Source organism: Fonsecaea multimorphosa (genome assembly GCF_000836435.1).
Source record: "Fonsecaea multimorphosa CBS 102226 unplaced genomic scaffold supercont1.1, whole genome shotgun sequence".
In the NCBI taxonomy this organism is placed as follows: Eukaryota; Fungi; Ascomycota; class Eurotiomycetes; order Chaetothyriales; family Herpotrichiellaceae; genus Fonsecaea; species Fonsecaea multimorphosa.
The window spans coordinates 2,024,360-2,047,116 of record NW_015971635.1 but is presented as its reverse complement, the minus strand read 5'-3'; the positions used below and the strand labels follow the sequence as shown (position 1 = coordinate 2,047,116).

The window sequence follows — 22,757 nt, the reverse complement described above, 5'->3', positions numbered from 1 at the left end:
CAGGCTGTGGCATCAGTGTCTATGCCTTGATACTGGGCTGGCGGGACGTGTCACGTGATATGGCCAAGCGAGGCGGCTGATTTCTGTCGCTATGATTGGCTTCTCGGGCGGCGGTGGTGGATCCCACACATTGTCTCCGCCACTCACTGCATTTCCTCTCCGCAATTTCCTCCGCCTTTCTCCAGAGAGGGGGGCCTTCCTCCCCTCCCATCCCCGGGAAACGGCTGACCCCGGCTCCCCTCCCCAATCCCACCCTGGCTCGACCGCTAACGATATTGCCCTGCTTGAAGCGCCTCTGTGGCCTCGCATTGCTATCCGGAAGCCGACCCCTGTGCGATTATCCGACCGCATGCTCCCAGTCTTCCCACGTTTTCGAACCCTTAAGCCCAGATCAGCTTGCAGCAAGGCGCATCAATTGCTTGAACAATTTCGGTTGAGTTCTCGTTCGGACCTGTTCCTCGCACCATCCGTTCCGCAGAGGAGAATGAAATGTGATTTACCTCTGTTCGGGTCTAGACTACATCTTTCGATCGGTCGTTTGTGCCCTCCTTTGCTTGGAGCTAGCCATGTGTTTTTTGTCCACTCTTGGCCGATCCGTGTGCCTGGCCACACCTAAACCCCGACACCTCCCCTAGAACCTCGTTGACGCACCATATAAGACGGGGTCATGCGGGTCTCATGATACACGAGAGATCCAGGCCCGACAACACCACCCCCCTTGTGCTCTCAGATCGTCGACAAGACGAACGAAACCCCTCTCTGGCCGTATTACTGTTTTGAAAATGGCTACCACTCAGCAGACAGAGAAGACCGACGGAGTGCATCTGGAATTCGAGAATTCTCCGGCCCAGGAGACCGCGCCGCTCGATAAAATCGACACGGTCCACAACGATGAAGGTATCGCCATCATCGCCAACTACGACGGCGAGCAGACGTGGACCCCGGAGGAGGAGAAGAAGCTGGTGAGGAAGATCGACAGGAGAGTACTGCCCATCCTGTTCGTCACCTTCGCCTTGCAATTCTATGACAAATATATGTTGTCGCACGCTGTAAGCTATCGAGATCCTCTCCCTCTTCCCCCTGTTTCCCAAATCACAATCAAGGTGGAGCGAATCAATCCGTTCTAACACAGCTGCTCCCGAAAACCAAAGGCTATCTTTGGGCTGAGGACCGATCTCGATCTCACGGTCGGGAACCGATATGCGATGACGGCGGCCATCTTCTACCTGGGCTACATGGCCGGCGCGTATCCGATGACCCTGCTGGCCCAGAGGTTCCGCATCAACCATGTCATCTTCGCTACCGTCCTCATCTGGGGCCTTTGTGTCTTGTCGACCGCCGGCTGCACCACTTACAGGGGGATCTATACGCAACGGTTCTTTCTCGGGATCCTGGAGTCGGGCATCCCACCGACCTTCATGGTCGTGGTGGGCAGTTGGTATACAAAGGCAGAACAGACCTTCCGCCAAGGGTGAGTCGGCCCTTTTATGACTCTCAGTACAAAACATTTTGATACTGACTGCGTTTCGTAGGATCTGGTTTAGTGCCGCTGGTAAGCTGCCCGGAGACGAAAAACACATTTATCTCCTTCTACCTCTTCTTGGATTGGGAATATGGACATTAATCTGGCGTTCCAGGCCTCGTCGCGGTCCCGGCGCCTCTGGTCAACTACGGCCTAGGACATATCAAAGGCGCCCTTGGACCCTGGCAATACATGTAAGGGACATCTTCTCAATCTTGGAAAAGCAAAAACGACCCTTCCTTCAGAGCTGACCCATATTTCTCCAAGGTATATCTTCGCCGGCTCGATAACCACGCTGTGGGCGGTGCCGATCTTTTTCTTCATGGAGCCGGATCCGGTGCACGCGAAGAGTCTCAGCGAGCGGGAAAAGTTCATCGCCATCAGCCGCATCAAGGTCAACAACACGGGCGTGCGCAACACCCACTTCAAAACCAAGCAGCTGGGGGAGATTCTCATGTCGCTGAAGTTCTGGCTGTTGGCCGGCATGGGCCTGTGCATCACGGCCATCAGCACCATCAGCACGGTGTTCCTGCCCATCCTGATCGCGGGCATGGGCTTCAGCGGCTTCAACGCGCTCCTCCTGTCCGTTCCCGTGGGCGTGGTCTCGACTTTTCTGTGCATCGTGACCACCTGGACCTGCCGCGTCCTGTCCAAGTACAACCCGCGCACCTGGGGCATCTTCGTCTGCGGCGTCTGCATGCTCCTGACCGCGGCCATCATGTGGAAAGTGCCCCACGCCCCGATCGGCGCCAAGTTGTTCCTCCTCTACCTCATCCAGTGCTTCCCCGGATGCTACGCGCTGATCATGGACTTGTCTATCGCCAACACCGCTGGCTACACCAAGCGGACCCTGATGTCTGCAGGCTTGTATTTTGGTTACTGCGTTGGTAAGGAAACGAGATAGTCACAGACAATGTCCCACTCCCCCTCCCCCTTGTGGTCTCCCAGTCCGCCCCTCACACCTCATGCGACGAAAGCATCGGCGAGATGATGGCTAATGTCGTCTGTCATCGACAGGAAACTTTGTGACACCCTTCACCTTCCTCGTCGAGGAGGGGCCGACCTACCCGACGGGCTTCACCTACATTACCGCGGTGATCTCCCTCTTCCTCGTGCTCGTGCTCGTCCTCGCCTATCGATTTGTCTGTGTCCGAGAGAACAAGAGACGGGATGCCGCCGGGTTCGTGGAGAGCTTCGACCACGCCTACGAGGACGACGCGACGGACAAGACAAACATGAATTTCCGTTATGTCTACTGAAAGGGGGTTTGAGCCTGGACAAAAAACCGGGGATGAGAGGGAAAGGGGCCACGTAGGCATGCTGGCAAGATGTGCCGGCAAAGTTGTAGGAATTAGTACACACACCCCACAACCGAATAGGCAGCAAAAGTGACGGGACGGACGTTGGGTGGGATATGCTTGAAAAAACTTGAGTGCTCTGGAATTTTCAAGTCCAGATTTTGGTCTCCCGATCGTAATACTGTCTCCTTACATGTCAGTGTACGGATTTCATGTCGTTGGAAAGGCCGCCCCTTTCCCGCGCAAGGCTGACCAGGTATGTATCTACAGAAGCAGCGCCGTTAGGACGCATGTCCTCGTAAGACATCCAAAAGTACTAAACTCCCCTATTTTTCTTCTTGCTATCGAGAGGTTTTGACGCTACTATCATCTCGCGCTCTCTCTCTCTCTCCCCTCCCCTTTCTAGGTAGGATATACAGCATGACTAGGACGTTGTCAACGATCCCAAGCAAAGCACAGAGTATCTCAATCGAATCACTGCACATTCAGGCACATGAGTTTCAGAAACCACTGCTCGTCAGTGATATCCTGTGCGCACAAGTCCTTGAAATCCTGCAAGGCGGCAGGATCGACGAGCATGTCGTCGTCAGCAGCGTCGTCAGCGCTGTTGTGTCGCGCACCGGGTCCAAAACCGTGCGCACGGCCGAGATTCTCCTGCGTGATATCAGAGCCGTTCACGATCCAACCGGTATACTGCGGGAAGGCGCTGTCGGGCGGCGTCTGCGGGCCCAGATCTCCCTGTCTGACGCCCCCGCTGATGCTGGTCGCATGCCCCGTGCTCCCCTCGAGGCAGTAGGGCGACTCAATCACATTTTGCGTACGGTCCGCAAACGCAAGCTCCGCCACCCGGCTCCAAAGCACCGTGTCGTCCTCGATCATCTCCGGCGTGTACCAGATCCGGCAGTCGGCAGCCTCGTATGCGAAATGCAGGGGGATGTTGTGCGGATCGCTCATGCGGTACGCGTTGAAGCCGTTGACGCGCAAGCCGTCCCCGAAGCGCTCGGCGGGGCCGTAGTCCCAGTCCGCGAATATCTGTGAATCGGCGGCGGAATCCGATTGCGCGGTGGTCTGGTTCTTATATGCTTGCAGCATGAAGGCTAGCGAGTCGTAGGCGAAGAGTCTGCTCCCTCTGACGCCGCCGATTGTCTGCATCGGACCGGTCTGTGGTCGCCCGCCGATGACGATGCTCATCACCCGGAACTTGTTTTTCAGGTGTTCGACAAAGATCGAGCACGCGGACGCACAGTACCTAGCCACCGCGTGTTAGCATACCATACGCGATTGAGGAAATCTTGGACGAAATGTCTAGAAGCTTCATGTGGCAGGAGAAGAGGAAAGTAGGCTTTGGAAAGGCGCTGGACTAATCCTTACCCATCGGTCAAGATAATCATGTTTTCAGGACTGAATGGCCACTGTGCCCCAGGAACCGCTTGCGTTATTTTCAGATCCGAGTGGTCGATCAAGGAGTATTCGTTGTTTGTATAGTTTTCCTGAAAGTACGAGGTGAAATATCCCGGACCCTCGCGATAGGGGCCATAGTAGTGGTCCGCATTGTCGAATTTGCTGACGCCGGGCGACATGACGGCCTCGTATGCCCAGGGAGAGTTCTGACGCTCGGCTTCGACTTCTGCATTATCTACGCCCGAATTGGGGTCGACGTCTTCGGCCATCTGGGTCTGCTCACTAAAGTACTCGATGAGGGCTTTCTGGACCCCCGAGGCTCTCAGGCTGGACTTGGTGTCTGGAGGCGTATCGGGAAACAGCTGCACCATTGTCTCGAGGCACAGTCTGACTGATCCGCCCCCATTGCTGCGCAGGTCGATTATAAGCTTGTCCTTGCCGTTCTCCTTTGCGGCCTCGAGGATTGTTTGGAGCGTCTTCTGGGAATTGACATCCGAACCACCATCATCATCGGGCTCAAAGCTGGAGATGGCCATGACGGCGACATCGCTTGGGAGCCCGTCGCCCCAATACCCGGTGAACGCACCGGCGTCGTCGGACAGCACAGCGGGCGCGGTCGGTTGTCGCTTCCCTTTTCGCTTCCTCGCGCGTTGTGCAGCAGACGCGCCGGAGTCATCGTCGGAGAAATCCACGGTTTGGAAAAACAGCTCGTACATGCCATTTCCATCAACAATCCCGGTCAAATTACTGAACCCCCAGTCAGCGAAGTTTTTGAACGACTTGGTGGAGCCATTCTGAAACGTGTAGTTTGTGTAAGGTCCCGGGTAAAATTCAGGGTTGGCGAAAAGTTCGTAGGGATATAGCATGCCGTTGTACAAGGAGTCTAGGTCTTGTGACGTGCCGGTCAAGGATTCCACTTGTAGGAATTCTTGGACGTCAAGGCCGTTGATCTTCACGACTGCCGAATACGCCTTGTCCGTGCGTAGGTTGAGCTCATCATAGTCATCCTGGTAGTATCTGTAAGCTGTTTCATATGTTAGTGTCCATGCACTGAGTCTCGCAGGGGGGTACGTAACAAGACCACAGGGATGGGGTTGGTAACATTATTTTTATCATCGTCAGATCCACAACGAGGCTCTTGGAAGGTCAGAAATGACATACATAAAAGATAGACGAGTGGATTTTGTGTTCCATCTTCAGACAGAGAGACCAAAGGAGCTGCAGCCGGGGATCGGTGGAATGTTAGAGAGCGCAGTATGGGACCTTTCGTTATGAAATGGTCGTCTTTTCCCAGCAGCGCCATTGTATGTAGATCAACCTGCAAGTCGTACTCGCTTGAGTAATCATTGTTTGTAACCTTTTGTCGAATTTGACTGAGGACATTGATAATATCCACTGGCGCAAAAAGCCATCCGGAGGTTGGAGCGGCCAAGTAGTCGAGGGTACTTTGCACCTCAAGATAGCGTCGAAGACTTGCCACCAGTGCTTCGGCGTGTTCTTGAACAACAGGCACTGAGCTTAAGCATTCATATGCCACTTCCGGGTCGAGTAAGGCTGCCGAGATATCACCTAATCGCATTAGCAGAGAAAGCTGTGGTGGTCAGGGTGACAGCAATACCACTATAAAAAAGATCATATTTGGCTGCAATCTCAGCGCAAGGATCGATATATCCAGCTTCTGACCGCACGACTGCCCCTAAAACGAGCCATGCCCACAGAGTCTGAGCCGTGACCCAAAGCAGGAAGGGGAATGCACGACAAGCCGGAGGCTGTCGCATCTCAAAGGGTATCTTAGCCACCAAGTCTTTGTTTTTGTGCAGGATAGAGGGCGAGTAGAAGGAAAGTCCTTACAGTAACAAGAAGACATGCGAGAGGGAAAAAGATAAAATCACCAAGTAAAGTGCTAGAGAGGACTTGTGTCTTTCTTTTCGGACATTGACGGGGTGAGATTTGGGAAGGAGGATGCCCACGCTGCTGCTGAACTGAGAAATGGGGCAACAACCCCTTCTCTTGATCGCTTGAAGGTGATAGCTCCAGTGATTGAGTGGCCAAGAGAGCCCGCTCCGAGGTTATCTCAGCCGCAAGAATGATGAGGGTAGCTACATCTTATTGCGTGAGCTGCGGGATCGTTGAAAACGCCGGATCTTGAGGGGCGCCGGCGCGAAGGTTAGCCTGCCCGAATCCGTGATGTCTACTCTTCGCCGTTCCATAATGTCTCAGTGTCTTTTTGACTTACAAATTCTGATCTTGGGTCATGAAGGATGGGAAGAAGGGGCTGAAAATTGTTCGTATTGGCAGCCGGTAGGGCGGAAGATGGTCTCTTGCCAAGGAAGCTGACAAGGCACGGGCGGAGAGCTTCCTCCGCCAAGTCAGAAGTCTAGGCTCAGGTCGGGGGTCTTTACTAGGCATGATGATACCGGCAACGTTGCTTTTGGTTGGTCCTAATGTCATACGCGAGGTACAGGATACACGCAGGTCATCATGGCCATTGGTCATAGTTCATTTGCATGTCCTTTCCTCAAGCGACGTCGAGAACTATCAGACTAATCTAGTTGAACTGGAAAATTTTGCATCTCCGCCATGTAGACAGGTGACCGAATAGGTTATGAGGTCGGAAACCCTTCTCCGTGATGATCCAGCGGTGGGTGCATTCTCCAGTAAGGCGTCAAGATCACAAGATCCCATTGTTATGTCCAGGAAGCAACCAGCACCGCCAACAGCCCAGCCCAAAGCGAAGCTTCTGCAATCCTAAGTCTCATCGATGGTGCAGCAGCGGAAGTCGAGGCCGATGAAGAAGCTGGGGCTGAGGACGTGGACGGCGACGCTGTCTGGGTTGGTGTCGTAGAAGGTTGTGTCGAAGACGGCGAGCCTCCAACACCCTCGATAGTGTCGAACGTGGGATCATCTGCATACGTGGCAGAAACACCGGACGAATTGCTGCATGCTGATGACGGTGTGCCAGTTCCTGCAACGAAGTTCACATGCATGCACTAAAGTTTCCAAAACGATCACGTCAGACATTTTCATTAGTCTGAAGTTCAACAGTCCTCAAAATGCTTCATGGGGTACTTTATACCTGGTAATGTACGCCGTCTTCCGCGTCCTGGATGACCTGGAGCAAACCAGTCGATCCTGCCCAAGAAGGAGGGACTGTGAGCGCAGGTTGGCAGAAACTGTTCAGGCCAAATTCTTCGACGGTCGGGATCAGGACAGTCCAGTTTGGGTTCGACAGAGACGTGCCAAGCAACCCACGATAGGCGAAATATGCTTGTGCGTGAAGGGTTGTGAGACCGATAGCGTCGCCTCCGACATGGAAATCTGTGATGTTGTCGGAGCTCGAGGGGCTGAAACCGCCGCAGGGTGATTGGTCCTCATTGTTGATGTTGTTCCCCAAAGGCGGCGGTGTCAAGATAATGAAGTGAGAAGCACAAAGTGGCAGGAGTATGAGGTTTAGCAGCGAAGTGGCTTTGAAGGCTCTCATGGCTACTTGTTGGCGAACAATCTTGCTTTGGAAGTAAGGTTTGAGCAGGGAAGAAGGAGAAAAAGAGCAGAGCGCGAAAAGGGGGAGAGGCTGTTGTCTCTGCAAGAAGACGTGGCATCCAAACACATGGTGAAGCGCATTGGTATCCGAATAACCGTGGTGCTGATCCCTTGGGTGATGGTTGGGGTTTAGAAAAACTTGCTCACTTTCGGTGAACTTCCGGCTTGGTGCTAGCCTTGCAGACTAGCTTCGTCCACGACCACCACGAATGCATTCTTGATAGGACCAAGGGTCCATGTGGCTTGCAGATGAACAAGGGAGCGTCGACTCGTGGTGAGCTCGACAAGCTCTGGGCCAGAGCATGAAATGAGCTTGAGCAAGATAAGCATGTTGCCCATAAATGCTTCGCACCCACATCCATGAATCTAACAGCACAGTTGAACTCTTACAATATTTGACCTCAGGCAAGACTCATTCAATCTGACATCGACAAAATGCAACCTGCTGTGCTTTGTCTTGGACTCACGACACTCGTGTCGTTGGTGTCTGCGCACACCCAAATTTGGTATCCTCAATGGCGAGCCGACTCCTTCGACCTACCATTCTCACAGACGATCTACCCTTGTACGTGATGACTTCACTTCGCTGAGAATCACTTGATTCTGACACAGTGGTCTTCGGATTGTAGGTGCGGGGATCTCTGACAACTCAACTACACCCCGAACGGAGTGGCCTCTCACGGGAGGATCTCTCAATGTTACTCTCCATGACGCTGCCGCCTACATCTTCATCAATCTCGGCTTCGGAGTCAACACGTCTGACTTCAATGTCACGCTGTTCTCCGCTCCGCTCAATGAGACCGGGCCTGGAAACCTCTGCTTCCCTAAGCTAACGTTGCCGCCCGGTCTCCCTATTCAGGAGGGAACACAGGCGTCCATTCAATTTGCAACTGCTGGCCATAATGGCGAAGGGTTGTACAATGTGTGTAAAGCTTTTTCATCTCTCCGGAGGACTTTGCTGATGGTTTCATGAAACAGTGTGCTGACATTACCTTCACCAACAACGCTACTCTGTTGCCTGCGGACCAGTGCCAGAACAGCTCAACAGTTAGCGTTACAACACTTGGTTCTTCCTCGTCTCCAGCATCAAACTCTAGCTCGGCGTCGAGCTCGGCGTCGAGCTCCACCACCGCCTCGAGCTCATCTGCAGCGGAGCTCTTTGCCCCTTCGGCATTGATGGTACTTTTGGCAAGTCTGTTTGTTGTCGCGTGGTAGACTCTGTGACAACCCCAACCCTCAGATAGAGAAAATTGAGGAAAAGAGGATGCCTGAAGACACAATGACGTCGCATAGACAGACATGTAGATGGACATGTAGGGAGGGAAGGGGGAGAGGTAGAGACAGACAGTGAGGACAAAAGGTGAAGGAGAAACGAGTGCGTGGGGAGTCTCGATCGGCGGGAATATGACCGAATGCGGCGTGGTCGCTTAGGTAATATAGCTAGTCCCAAATTGGCCATTGTCAATAATCGAGGCAACTATTCGGTTGTTTCAGCAGTGTACCGAGTACGAGATAGCTCTTTCAATCACCCCATGGCACTTGGTGATATACATAGCGTCGATTAGCAGACCGTCAACTCGTTCGGCCACATTAATATTTTGCGGGAGCTATTACCGAAAACGTTGGCCAAGTCCATGAAGATCAGAAACTATCGGACCGATAGATCGGAAGACCGTCTCAGCATTAATGCGGCCCGATGGTTGCTTTATTGTTAAGCCGCAACCGGCAAATTGTCCTTGCTCGGTAAATGCTGGGTTTGTCCTGGAAGATACCAGAGATCGGAATTCCATATTCAATCTTTCGGGAGTCCAGCGCCGAAAAACCGAAGCACGGAGAAACGCCGCTCGCTCAATTCCACGGAGTATTAATGTGCAGGAAGCCTCACAACTCTCCATGGAATCTTTATCAATGAATGAAGCCGCTCACTCGCCACCAGCAGCTACGCACAAGTGAAGCACTCTGGCCAAGGGCTGGAGCATACTGTATTTTTCAAGCTAGTCCTCCGCCTTTTGGGGATTGTTCCCGAGACAGTTAACCGAGGGAACGTGGGGGGCTCGTGTCCTTTCCAGACTTTGGCGAGCTCACACGACTCTCCCACAGGACCTTCAAAATATTTTACTGTTGGAGTTTGATTAGGAATTTTGAGAATTGAAAGCCATGAACTGCTTCCACGCTGGAGGCTGACTGTTCATGGCACGTCATCGGGAGTGTTCCTTGACCCACATATATCAATGAGGCTTCTGGTCTATCCGGAATTCGATCCCCTAGAGCCTAACAATTCGCTCAAACCCTTGGATCTTGCGGACAAAACTTTATATTCGACCCTCTGTCACTTGTTTGATTTGTATAGCCAAACATGACTACTTCGACTCAGACAAAAGCTTCCAAAACCAAGAACTCCTCAGAGCTCCGGTTTATCTCGACCAAGCCTGTGAAGAGACGAGCCTCACAGGCATGTACTCAATGCCGTCAGCGCAAGGTCCGCTGTGACTATATCTTTCGTCGTCCAGCATCCTGCACCAACTGCCGCCTGGATGGGACGGTATGCGAGGTGCCAAAAAGCAAACGTCGCAGGTAGGTGCACCTTTCCTGGGCTCAGGATCACTAGGTTAAAGTTGATCTCAGGTCCCATTACGTCGACACTTTCTGTTCCATCACGCCGGCCACCCTATTTTCGCAAGAGGTGGCTGCAAGCACACCTTTGCATGAGAATACGTCGCCTTCCAACGATCCGGAACATGAGCTTCAGTGTGATAGCCCTGACAAAAGTGTGCTGGCCCCAGCCAAAGATCGCCGCGCTCCACGCTAATCGGTCTCATAGATGTAATCCATGATGTTGTGCCGGAGCCCGAGGCGACTCTTGACCAAGCGGATGAATCCATGATGTGGAACAGTCTATCCGATCAGTTCGGTCCGACCTCTCCGAAAGAGCTGCCCTGTGGGGAGGTGCCACAAGTTATCTTACCACATTATCTTCGTCCAATACCTCAACACATCTCCAACGAAGACCTAGCGTACCTTAAGAGGAAGGGAGCCTTCGATATCCCGGCCACTATACAACGCAACGAGTTGCTTCGGTGTTACATCCAATATGTGCACCCTCTCTTACCCATCATCGACCTCCGCGACTTCCTGCGTTCCATTGACAGAAATGATCCCAGCGACACGATCAGCTTGATGTTGCTTCAAGCGGTGATGTTTGCAGGCACCACGTTCATCGACATGAACTACGTCACCGGCCATGAAGACCGCCGTGCTTACCAAAAAGCATATTTTCAGAAGGTCAAAATGCTCTACGACCTCGACTATGAGGAGGATCGAGTCACGATCGTACAGTGCGTCCTGCTGATGACATACTGGTATCCGAGCCCCAATCACCCCAAGGACATATGGCACTGGGTAGGGATCGCGGTGGCCGATGCCAGATCCATTGGTCTCAACTGTGTTCCTCAAGACAATTCCGGCACGGTCCAGGAGAAGCGACTCTGGAAGCGAATATGGTGGGGATGCTATATGCGTGACCGGCTGGTTGCGTCTGGGATGAGGAGGACGATGAGGATCAAGGAAGAAGAGTGCCTCGTGCAGGGGCTTGAGATTGAAGACTTTGAAGCGTGCACCTCACTTTCTGATTTTGAACACATGATCGGGTCCGCGTGTGCTGTCGGCAGTGGATCAACTCATGCAAATCTGGTCCGGCTCTGCATTGCTCTGGTCGACCTTTGCAAGATAGTTGCCGACATTCTGACATTACAGTACGCAACGCCGTCGCAGAAGATCGGCGGCACTCGCGAAGCCACTATGAAGCTGCTCCCCAAGGCACCGTCCAGCGCGACTGAAGTGGCAAGGCGCGATCGAGACCTCGAAACGTGGTACGAAGGGCTGCCTGTGGAGATACGATACTCATTTCCGGAGTCGCAGGACGACAGAAGTCCTATCAGCGACCGTCTCGTCTATCTGCATAGCACAGTGGTAGCTAGTGTCTATGCAGCTATTGCCAGCACTCTGCACCGACCGCAATGCATGATTACCTCGACAAAGCATGCGACGGAAACGCAGAAGACGTCCAAGACCAAGGTGTATGACGCTGCACGCAAGGTTGCTTCGCTATATCGAGACGTCGTCGCCCGCAACATGGCCGATAGTGTGCCCAACACAAGCGTGGCGGTCCTGCTTCCGGCCTGCGTCGTCCTTCACGCAGATGCACGGTCGACCATCTCAGCAACGTGTCAAGAGTCCCGGGAATGCCTTGCGGATTGCGTCAAGGTCCTACAGCGCCTGCGCGATACTTTTGCCTCGGCGGATTTTGCACTTTTAGTGCTCTCTCAAGCGATTCAGAAATTGAATCCGACCATCCAAGGGCCGACGCCCCGAATCACAAGCCCTCCGGAACTGAAAGATGGCCAAAGCAAGATCCAGTCGACTTCCCCGCATAATCCGGGCTCCACGAACGCTCCTCAAGCACCACAAGAAAAGGGACTGCTACCTGGTTTCGAACCGGGCCATTCACAGCCGAGTCCGATCTCAGGAGAGATGAGTACGGAAAGAGTGGACTTGATCGGACCAGATGAGCGAGCTGAAGAAGCTGCTCATACGGAGACCCAGCTTGAGGAAGTGCGCGCATATCAGGAGATCAACAGTGTGAACGACTTGTGGTGGGATGATCTAATGAATGTTTGAAGAGCCGGTTCGTCCTCCTGCTCCAGACCCCAACCCCTAGCGACTGCCCTTCTCGAGGGCATGAACTCGTCAACTTTGCAGCCCTAGTTGGCTATGATGGTGTGTTCGCAAGGAGGTGATAGGGTTGGGGGTTGACTGCCAGACACTCAGGTCCAATATGTTGAGTCATGACGAGACGATCCTGTTGGGCACGTAAGCCCGCCTCAAGAAACAAAAAGCCGAGGAAGACCAAGAGCCTTCACACGGTCGGATGACATGATGATAAAAGCCCGGTAGCTAAAAGCAAATAATTTGACCCAAGCAGACCATAAATCAGCACAATCTGAGGACAGTCGACCAGACTAGTCTGGTTTGTAACAGGATCAGTGTAAGATTATGCAAGGACTGTAGTCTTTTGAGTTGAGGACTATACGAGGTAATCCTGACACACTGCTGGTTCACAAAGTCCTCCCTTTTGGCAGATGGTACCTACAGGGAAACTTGCGAATGGCTGTCGGGTCTAAGCGATGTCTTGGCGGCGCACGGACCATACTACCTAGGTACCTACCGAGCTACTCACTAGGTATCAATCCCGGTTCTCCGCTCTGTACGAGGTAGCGGGGGAAACGTGCGCCAAGACTTCCGAGAGGGGAACGACTTGGATGCCAAGTTCGAGCGAAAGTGTCGGCAAAATGCGTGTGAGGAGAGGGCACGGAGGGGTACTAGCTACCAACGGTCGGTTGGGAAGCGGCAAGTGCAGAGAAGACTTTGAGGGAGCTTAGAGCAGTAGAAGGCAAAGGCCTCCTGGTAGATTGGAACATGCTTTGTATCTACCGTGGACTCCCTTTTTCCATCGGAGACGCAGAATGCTGTATTTGCATCTCACAGCGTCCGACACTAAGAGCGCTTCGTCTCAGGCGCATGTTCCCAGTGGAGATCTCTATCGTACTGTGCTCCCACCTCTCAAGCTCCTGCCAATGAATTTACACTTTCGATGAGTTCAAAGTCGAAAAAGTTCTCGAGTCCGGAAAATAGGTCCTGACCCCCGAATTCGAAGCCCAATCCGAACGGATCCCGAGGGCTCGAGATACCATGATGACGGTGGTTCGGGAGTTGGTCAGGCACAACTCCTTCCATAAAGCTGGGAGGGCCGTCATTCGTGAACCGAGACCGGGTCGAACCCGCCGTACCGGTCGGTGACGAGACATTCTCCTGGCGAGTCGAGGAAGCGGATGAGCCTTTGACCGCTTGAACGGCAGAGTCGACAATCCTTGTGATGTCTGTGGCAGCCTCGTTCATATGTCCAAGTTCGCGGAGGACGGTTAGACAAGTGTCGAGGTGCTCTAAGGCTGAATCTCGGATGGTCCCTGGCATCGACCTAGCGTCCAGTAGATGGACAAACACAGCCGTGCAAACCGTAGCTATGCAAGTTGCTGGAAGTGAGGGGGTCAATTGTTGCTCATGCAAAGTCTTATGGATGGAGGTGATCTCGTGCGCAGCCTGCCTCACTGACTTTGTGTGTCCCTGAGCATCCAGCGCCTCGTTATCTTCGAACCAGTCCTCTCCGATCTGTAAGCACTTTGTCCAACTGGCAACAGACACCTCGCTCTTATGCAGCATTATCAGCGCCATAAGTTGAGTTAGATGTAAGATCGACATAGTCATCTGCAACGACCTATCTGCGTCTTCCGACAAATTCAAAGCCGTATCAAATGATGTCAACTCCATGGGCAGCTGGAGTCGCCAATCTTTGAGTTCTGATTCAAGCTGCCAAATCCTTGCATTTCGATTCCTTTGTGAGCTGACAAAGTCGTCATTAGAAGAGGCAAGTCTTAGGATTCGGTAGATGATCGCTGCAAGCTTGGCCTTCTCAATATATGCCATCTCGAGTCGCCGCTGTATCCATGGATCTCCCCGAAGCTTTCCAGTTTCCGGCAAACGTGAGTAATTGCTGAGTTGGGAAGTATTCGTGAATACGTCGTGCTGAGGGAGAGCCGTGCGATGGGGTGATATACGTGGTGGCCTTCCCAATGTCAGGCACACATCGCACTCTTTGATGATCAGAGTCCACCAAATTCTCCGGCGCAACGTTTGCTCGCTTTTAGGAAGGTTGGTATCTCTGTCAGGCATGTGAAGCCTCAAGGAACATGCCTGGCTGATCGCAATGCCCAGCCAATAATACGCATCCCTAGAGTGCTCATAGCTGCCCCAGCTGATAAGTAGGAGGGCTGCTTGGCATGCTACCAGACGGTCCGATTCAACGTCCATATCAAATAATACCTAACCGCAACATTAGATACGTCCCGTCAAAATAGGGCCTGTTCTCTAATGCAAACCTTGGCTTTGGTATAGTACTGTTTTCTCGCAGCAACTTTTGACTCAAACCCGTGGTCAAGAATTGTCTGTATGTCAACAGCGGCCAAACCAGCACACATTACCGCATGATACAGAAGTAGAGACATCTTCTTCGGCATATCCCCGAAAAGTATGTCAACAAATTCATCAAGGTCGAGGACCGGTACCAACGGGTGAATAAATTCTGCGTATCTGCGGATAACGACTTTCTCCAGCTCCGTAGCGAGAAACGTAAAGCACCCTCGCGCTTGTAGATATCGCAAATCATCCTCGTCCAGGTGGGATGGGAGAGATTTGATAAATCGAGGGAGATGCGGCGCCAATAGAACGTCAGCCCTGTCGAGAGACTGATTGGAGCAAGTGTCTGGCGAGGCTTGAGCAATGCCATCAAGCTCGACAGTCATTCCCCCTGATAAAGCTGTCTCGTGACCACTTTCTGTAGACTGTATATCTTCATCCTTGAACATGTCATGGTATACGTCTGTATTTGTCTTAGTTGCATTGACGGATGACGAAGCGAGGGTTATCGGTGCCGTCAGAGACATATTGACTGTATCATATGGTCTGAAACCAACTTAGCGAATGGCCCGAAGTCGCGAACAGGAAGACAACTGACCTGCGGCGCTTGTTCTTCGGTACCTCGCAGACGATCCCATCTAGTCGGCAGTTGGTGCATGATGCAGGGGACTTCAAGACATAGTCGCAACGGACTTTTCGACTCCGGCATTGAGTGCATGCTTGGGAAGCTCTCTTTTTCACGGGTTTATTTTGGATGAAACGAACACCTGAAGAGTCCTGTTTGTTGGAAGCCTTCGACTGGGGCGACATGGAAATGTCTTTGGCTATATGGCGAGCTTCCGAGAGGCATGCAAAGTCGTGTTGAGGCAGCAATCAGCTGTTGAGCTGAAGCAAAGCAGAGACAAGCTATAATTGACTGCGATATTTGTCTCCAGAGAGGGGGATTCGCTCTATAACTTGTCAAGTAATACTGTTGAATGCCTAGGCACTTGTCGTTTTGCTAGCAGTGCCCAGAAGTGGACGCTGGCAGTCTCGGCCTGCATGTCCGCGCACACGAGTGCTAGGATCTGTCCATACAGCTAGCACATTCCCTTCGTGGGTTGGCTGCCCATGGGGACTCCACTCGCCCGGTGAGGGAAGGCGAACGAAATAGGTGTGCTGCCGCGGTTAACTGTTTCAGGACCAATGAGCACGTCACCTCGAAGCAAACATGCGTTCATCTTTTTCCATTTCGACTTCGTCGTTGTTTTGCGAACCATCATGCTCCCCGAGCAGTGCAGAGGAGATTGCATTCTGGTTTCTTTCTCCGGGTAGACAGAAATAATGTAATCATTGATGCTGTCTGGAGTAAGTACCAGATGTAGAGGATGCTTCGTAAAAGGAAGCATAGTTTCAAGATCTATGCTGGCAGGAGACGCCGAGCCAGACTGAGGCCAAGGCATAGTCAGTCTGGAAACTGCGGAGTCGCCCGGAACATGACTGTGTCAAGACGTAGAGTCGAGTCCGAAGAACTAGAGTGTGGAGACTGTGCGTTAGGTGAGGCTGTATCGTAGGAAGTCGCATCGATATATATGAACGACTCGGAGAAGCAGCTCGCTCTGCTAGATTTGCCAAACTATCAGGCCACAGGCTCTTACCCACTCGGAATAGCCATCTGTATCACCTTCGGAGTGGTTCAAATACAAGACGTGGTACTTGGTAGGGAGAGATCGTGGCACCTGGTTGCGAAACAGGAATCTGGCGCGAGCTCACGTGGCACGAGCAAGGGAAAAAGTATGTGGAGTCGCGATTTTGGGCCCCGAACTGCGTCCACTGTGCAGTCAAGAATGACTCAGTTGCACCAACACCAATAGTACCTGCTCTCTTCAGGTTTGCTGAATGTTACTCTCTCCACGCATCCAAGAATCCGTTGTCTAAGACTATTCAAGAGTATTCCACCAGCCTGCCAGCCATGGCTGAATCAAAGCCTGCTGCGGCCACCGCGAGCACTCTTCTCAACCCAGAGGCGGCCTCTTTCACCATGCCCAGCAGCGGAGGGGAGACCCTTCTCAATGGAACAACCCAGAGTCCTCAGCCGACAACGGCGAATGGTAATGAACAGATCAAAGACTCCAAAAAGTCGAAATCCCGGCCCGAGACTGCCCCTCGAACGACCACAGAACAAAATGTCGCCGAAGCAGGAGCAGGAGTGAAATTGACCGGCGTACAGTTGAAGAGACAAAAGGCGGCTGAAAAGGCGGCAAGAAGAGCAGAAAAGGTTGCTGAGAAAGGAGCCCAAGCCGTGGCTCAGGCGCAAAGCCAGGCCGCAGCGTCAGGAGCAAAACCAGAAACGCAGAGACGGCCATCAACGACGAAGAGGGAAAGCGACACAGGCCCGCATCACAAACGGACGCCCTCGGGCAAGGCTTTGCCCCTCCGAGGCGCGACCCAACAACAGCTACAACAGCCTCAAGGCTCGACGGTTCCGGAGAAAGAGAAGCGTCAGGAACTCAAACGTGTGTCCATGTTCTCGCACTTGTACCCCAAGGAAAAGAAAGCCACGCTATCTGGCGCCGGCCGAGAAATACATCCCGCTGTGATATCGCTAGGGTTACAGCTCCGCGACTATGTGATCTGCGGCGGCAACGCACGTTGTGTAGCGACCCTGCTGGCTTTCAAGAAAGTTATCCAGACATATACCACTCCTGCCGGCGTAGCGCTTTCTCGACATCTACTCACTCATCTCAATCACCAAATTGCGTACCTCCGAAACGCGCGACCACTGAGCATGAGCCAAGGGAACAGCATCCGGTGGCTGAAGAACTTGATCTCCACGCAACCCGTCGAGGCCACCGACAGTGAAGCCAAGCAAAGTCTATGTCAGGCCATCGACTTGTTCATTCGTGAGAGGATCACGCTAGCCGATGAAGTGATTGCCCGGGAAGCCAGTGCGCGGATCCAAGACGGAGAGGTGATTCTCACGTACGGGAAGAGCAGCATCGTGGAGAAAACGCTCCTCACTGCGCATCAGCAAGGGAAGAGCTTTAATGTCATTGTCGTCGACTCTAGACCCATGTTCGAAGGCAAAAACCACGCAGAGAGCCTCATACGAGCAGGTCTCAAAGTCCAATACCACCTTCTGTCCGGCCTGGCAGATGTCCTTGACAACCAATCTGAATCTGTGACAAAATGCTTTTTAGGGGCCTCGGCGATGCTGGGTAACGGGAGGCTGCTGTCTCGTGCTGGTTCGGCTATGGTTGCTATGATGGCCAAGGAATCGAACAAGAATAAAGGCCGCAACGTCCCTGTCATTGTCTTGTGCGAGACGGTCAAATTCACGGCGAAGGCAGCGCTCGACAGTATCATTATGAATGAACTAGGCGAGCCAGACGCGTTGGTGGAGACCGCCGAAGCCGAGGTATTATCGTCAACCAAAGCCTCCCTGGAAGCAAATCCGACAGCGAAAGGCACCACCAGCAAGAAGCCGAATCAGCAAAAGGACAAGAAGGATGACGATGACGGGGACGACAAGAACAGCCCGTCGAATAACAGGGGGCTGGAAGATTGGAAAGATCAACCGAATCTATTTCTACTAAATCTCATGTATGATGTGACGCCAGCGGAATTCTTGGATCTTGTGGTATGTGAACTGGGCAGTTTGCCGCCTCAAGCGGTTCCGGTTGTCAATGGTGTGCATGGGGATGACCAAGCTTTGGCTTGATAGCTGCAGAGGAGTGGCTCTTCTCCTTCCTCTTTTAGTGGTTTCCTCTGTGTGGATTCAATGAAACGATTAGTGGTGATGAGAGAACATGTGGGATCTCAATACCTAACCAGGCGATGCTATCGAGCAGGGCGAGAATGAGTATGAGCGCGCTCCTACCATGGCAGCCCATTTACGTAGTCAAATCGAAGGTGAAGTCCGATCCAGCTATACGAAATGAATGTGTTCGTGTAAAGACGAGCGACGAGAGATAGAGGGCTCGCAGAGGAAGTTCGCAAGTGCGAGAATACATCACATAGGCCTGCATCGATTCGAGTCTGGTTTCACCGTCTTAGCACATACTACTACCTAGGTATGTAGCATAGCAAGCCATTTTTTTTTCCCGCACGATGCCGCAAACTCCGCTTTGAGGAAAAAATGTCACAACCCTTCCGCCCGTTGTCGGATTTCGTCTGGCAGGATTTTCTCCTCCGTCTCGCCAGTCTTGTGAGAAATGTGATTCTCGCTCTGCTCAGCAAGGCCCGTTCCTCCACAAGCCCCCACTCTCTTCCCGACGTCCATTTTGCTCTTCGCCGCCATCCCTAGGCAAGCAATTCACCGAACCACATCTCGTTCCACCAGGGTCTCAGGATATTGAACTTCCGACGCTCTGGTCGATGGTGTAATTTTGGCAGTCTGCGGTGGGCGTAGACATTTATCGGTGCTGTTTTCACGAAAGGGATGCCCATGGTTAGCCAGAACACATTCTATGTTATTCCATCGTGATACACCTATAGCTTTCCCTGCGTGCTGGACGTACCTTGATGAACCCGATATCCTGGCTCTTCTCCCGGAAGCACTGACGGCAGATGTTCAGGCCGTATTTGCGGATCAGACCGGCTTTGTGGGTGCAGACGCGGCTGGGGAACACGGACGAGTCAGCAGATATTTTCTCTCTCATGTATCGAGATTTCGTGATGGCGCGGTGCAAGGCCTGGGACGCAGGTGGGCAAATCCATCGCATTGAACCCATTTCGCTCCGTGGACTTTGACCTCCCCTGCGCCCGGCATGGCAAGACGGTCCGAACACAGAATGATTGAAACTCAAAGAAAATCCCGCTTCATCCTGCTGTAAAATCCATCTCTTGCTTGAAAAAGGCACCAAAGTATACAGATCTTCCATTCGGGGGTTGCAGGACGATTGATGAAGACCACGTACCAGGAGCGAGAACCCTTGCCGAAGTTTCGGGGTCGAGAGTACCAAACGCTCTCGTGAGACATGTTTGCGGTTTTCCGTCTAGATCTCTTTGCGTGAAGAAGGAGAATCGTCCGTTGGGGCTTCTGGTCGGGGGATAAATATGTCAGAATCTTTTCTCTCGCAGGTGTGCAAAATCTCTGGCTCTCGTCGATATTGCGCAAGATGGTAGAGTGGCCGACTGGGTTCAAGAGAAGGGTGACTCACTGTTCAAGCTGGCGACAACTGGTCGTTTGGCGTGTTGGAAAGACCCTGCAAATTGTGTGGGAAGTTGTGAAAGTTCGGTCGGAATTCAGAATGTGGGTTCCGCAATGCCAAGGAAGTTACAGATCACGTGCAAGCTCTATACCTTGGATGCTCATTGGCCAGAGTCTCGCTTCTCGCCATACTCGTCGAGGGCGAGAGGGGTGGTCAATGTTCTCCCAAAGCAACCTGGAATGCGTCAGGTGTGGTTTCTCCAGCCCTGATGACTCTCCGCATGACGGCTCGCCGTTCCTTACTGGTCAAACTGGTCCAGGTCCGACGTGACCTTGCGGGACAATGCTCCTTTCAAAGATTCGAGGCCCCTCAACAGGAGCTGAATACATAGGTCTGAGTCACACCTGCGGCAAGTCTCTGTACGTCGAGAAGAAAGAGCAGCTAGAAGACCCTAAGATTCCGCTGCGTTACAACCATTATTATGCCAGGCCTCAGAGTCGCTTTCACAGGGGGGTCGGGCAAGGTGGGCCGGCATGTGATCAAAGAACTCCTGCGCCACGGTCACCAAGTCATCAACCTCGACCTCGTCGACCTCGCATCCTCTTCGTCCAACGACTTCCCCGAGCTGCGGGACGTCCACACCATAAAATGCGACCTCACCGACAGCGGCCAGGTCTTCAGCAATCTCAACACGCACATGAAACTAGGCGAGCCGTTCCCCGCAGAGACCCCTCGACCTCCTGACGCGGTGATCCACTTCGCTGGCATCAACAAGCCGATGGTCGTATCTGATGGAGAGACCTTTCGGATAAATGTCATGAGCACCCACAATGTGATCGAGGCGGCTTGTAAGTTGGGTATCAAGAAGATCATCATTGCGAGCAGCATCACCGTCTACGGCGTTGCCTTTGGTCAGGGCAATTTGGAGTATGCCTCCTTTCCTGTCACCGAGGAAGCAGACTGTAGTCCGACAGATCCCTACGCGTTGTCGAAACTGTGCGGTGAGCGGATTGCAAGGAGTTATGCCGCCAAGTTCGGTGTGGACATATACTGCCTGAGAATCGGCAGGGTGTTCGAACCGGACGAGTATAACAGCGACGTGTTTCGGGGCTACGTCCGCGAGCCCGAGAGGTGGTTTCAGCATGGCTGGTCCTACACTGATGCGAGAGATCTGGGTCAAATGTGCCACCGCGGGCTCGAGAAGTCAGGGTTGGGATTCCAAATATTCAACGCCGTCAACGACACCATCACCAACACCGGCCGATATACGTCGCTATTCCTGGAGGGGTTGTATCCACATATTCCGCATACGAGAGAGCTGCGCGGGAGAGAAGCCCCCATCTGCAATGACAAGATTCGGCTGGAATTGGGGTTTGAAGAAGATCATGATTGGACACATTACTATCAGTCTGGGGTACACGATTAGATCTGGCTTGTCGCTGGCTTTTGGTTGAATGCACGGACTTGGCTTTGGAGATATGAACTTCCGAGAGCGGTGATAGGACCCAAGCAAATTATCTTTGCACATGTTCGTGCAGCATTTTACGGACCACCTGCGTGTGCTCATTTCTTAGCTCTTGTTCTACCATTCAAGTCTATCCCAGCTTGCTAAGGAAGGAAAACAAAATCAGAGATACGAATCTGCGCGTCAATGCCATCAAAATTTCAGTACGCTAAATACAAACTTCCCGCTCCACGCATGTATCCCGCCAACCCTCCGTCTTCATAAGTCATAAGAAACGATTATGATACATTGTTGCCGAATAGAACAATTCTGTACATGGTTGAGATCGCGTTTACAAGCTTCTGGCACATCCATCGGCGACGTGAATGTTCAAAGGACCCTTGCACGTCCAATTCCTTGGGAAGCCATTTGCCATCCACCAAATCTGGTAGCTGTGGATCGCCGCCAGGGTGCCTGCCGCATCCTGGCACGCGTAGAAGAAGTTGCGTCCGTGGTTCTGCAGAGACCCGTTCCAGGTGAAGCTGAATTCGTTGGTGCGGACACCGGCGGGCGGGGAGCCGTGTGGAACACTGAAGCCGACGGGCTTTGACTGGCCGGGCACCACGTACATCTGCTGCCAACCCGTCGGGCTGCTGTGGATAGACTGGAAGGTAATGGTGTCGATGCCATTCCTGGCACCGGAGACGATCAGCGGCTCCGAGTAGGATTGGTACTTGATCTGTCCAATGTAGGCGGAGCTGTTGGCGTAGAACAAGCTGTAGGACTGGAGCTCGTTCAAGTTGAAGCGACCACCCCCAATGGCGAGGTCATAGGTGGATGCATCGCGGCGCTCGATGTCGCTGACTTCTGATGCTTCGATGGGTGCGGCCGTTGTGAGGCTGAGAAGTGCTGCTGCCGCAGCGAGAAGGGTGGTTGGTTTCATTGTGAACGATTGGAGAGGGTGTTACGCGTGACCACTGGAGTAGACTCAGTGTAGAGTTGGCGAGTGAACAAACCTTGTAGAATGGGTTGGATAGAGCATGCAAGGAGTTTCTGGCCAGAGTGCCGCCTTTTATGTTGACGTTTAGTCACATCCATGGGCTGATCTGTTCGCTTAGTAACATGCATAGACTGAGGTTACAGTTGGTTGATGGCCATGGCCATCTGCTCCCGTGCCTCTCCATCCACCTCTCTGACCATTGCCCTAGGTGGGAGATCTGAAACATAGGAAATCAGAGACTCAGGAATTGAACAGAGGGTCCCTGAAGCAGGGATTACCCCCGATCTCATCGTCGTGCTATGGAGGGCATTGACTGTACGAAAAGGCGAGAAGATCAGGCTATGAGCAGGTATTGGGGCTGAATCGTGGCTCAGCATTGTTGGATCATATA

The 22,757-nt window shown here is 52.7% G+C and overlaps 10 protein-coding genes across 10 annotated transcripts; 5 read left to right on the top strand and 5 right to left on the bottom strand.

The window, feature by feature from the left end:
* Positions 1-782: 782 nt before the first annotated feature.
* On the top strand, positions 783-2,781 carry Z520_00761 (uncharacterized protein; the record flags this gene model as incomplete). The annotated part of the gene is made up of 6 exons (XM_016771281.1): positions 783-1,049; positions 1,152-1,471; positions 1,533-1,552; positions 1,638-1,716; positions 1,790-2,409; positions 2,540-2,781. 6 exons carry the CDS (start codon positions 783-785, stop codon positions 2,779-2,781), a joined length of 1,548 nt encoding a protein of 515 aa, XP_016638191.1.
* A 513-nt stretch (positions 2,782-3,294) lies between these two features.
* Positions 3,295-5,800, bottom strand: Z520_00760 (uncharacterized protein; the record flags this gene model as incomplete). Its single annotated transcript, XM_016771280.1, has 3 exons — positions 3,295-4,069; positions 4,192-5,245; positions 5,383-5,800. The coding sequence occupies 3 exons, from the start codon at positions 5,798-5,800 to the stop codon at positions 3,295-3,297; spliced, it is 2,247 nt and encodes a 748-aa protein (XP_016638190.1).
* A 1,108-nt stretch (positions 5,801-6,908) lies between these two features.
* Z520_00759 (uncharacterized protein) lies at positions 6,909-7,702 on the bottom strand (the record flags this gene model as incomplete). Its single annotated transcript, XM_016771279.1, has 2 exons — positions 6,909-7,211; positions 7,298-7,702. 2 exons carry the CDS (start codon positions 7,700-7,702, stop codon positions 6,909-6,911), a joined length of 708 nt encoding a protein of 235 aa, XP_016638189.1.
* Positions 7,703-8,276: 574 nt separating this feature from the next.
* On the top strand, positions 8,277-8,976 carry Z520_00758 (uncharacterized protein; the record flags this gene model as incomplete). The annotated part of the gene is made up of 3 exons (XM_016771278.1): positions 8,277-8,326; positions 8,374-8,683; positions 8,740-8,976. The coding sequence occupies 3 exons, from the start codon at positions 8,277-8,279 to the stop codon at positions 8,974-8,976; spliced, it is 597 nt and encodes a 198-aa protein (XP_016638188.1).
* A 1,668-nt stretch (positions 8,977-10,644) lies between these two features.
* Z520_00757 (uncharacterized protein) lies at positions 10,645-12,438 on the top strand (the record flags this gene model as incomplete). The annotated part of the gene is made up of 1 exon (XM_016771277.1): positions 10,645-12,438. The coding sequence occupies one exon, from the start codon at positions 10,645-10,647 to the stop codon at positions 12,436-12,438; it is 1,794 nt and encodes a 597-aa protein (XP_016638187.1).
* A 942-nt stretch (positions 12,439-13,380) lies between these two features.
* Z520_00756 (uncharacterized protein) lies at positions 13,381-15,317 on the bottom strand (the record flags this gene model as incomplete). The annotated part of the gene is made up of 2 exons (XM_016771276.1): positions 13,381-14,697; positions 14,754-15,317. 2 exons carry the CDS (start codon positions 15,315-15,317, stop codon positions 13,381-13,383), a joined length of 1,881 nt encoding a protein of 626 aa, XP_016638186.1.
* Positions 15,318-16,741: 1,424 nt separating this feature from the next.
* Z520_00755 (uncharacterized protein) lies at positions 16,742-18,490 on the top strand (the record flags this gene model as incomplete). Its single annotated transcript, XM_016771275.1, has 1 exon — positions 16,742-18,490. The coding sequence occupies one exon, from the start codon at positions 16,742-16,744 to the stop codon at positions 18,488-18,490; it is 1,749 nt and encodes a 582-aa protein (XP_016638185.1).
* A 581-nt stretch (positions 18,491-19,071) lies between these two features.
* Positions 19,072-19,750, bottom strand: Z520_00754 (40S ribosomal protein S29; the record flags this gene model as incomplete). The annotated part of the gene is made up of 3 exons (XM_016771274.1): positions 19,072-19,236; positions 19,290-19,389; positions 19,689-19,750. 3 exons carry the CDS (start codon positions 19,748-19,750, stop codon positions 19,072-19,074), a joined length of 327 nt encoding a protein of 108 aa, XP_016638184.1.
* A 653-nt stretch (positions 19,751-20,403) lies between these two features.
* Z520_00753 (uncharacterized protein) lies at positions 20,404-21,348 on the top strand (the record flags this gene model as incomplete). The annotated part of the gene is made up of 1 exon (XM_016771273.1): positions 20,404-21,348. One exon carries the CDS (start codon positions 20,404-20,406, stop codon positions 21,346-21,348), a length of 945 nt encoding a protein of 314 aa, XP_016638183.1.
* Positions 21,349-21,718: 370 nt separating this feature from the next.
* On the bottom strand, positions 21,719-22,309 carry Z520_00752 (uncharacterized protein; the record flags this gene model as incomplete). Its single annotated transcript, XM_016771272.1, has 1 exon — positions 21,719-22,309. The coding sequence occupies one exon, from the start codon at positions 22,307-22,309 to the stop codon at positions 21,719-21,721; it is 591 nt and encodes a 196-aa protein (XP_016638182.1).
* Positions 22,310-22,757: the final 448 nt, after the last annotated feature.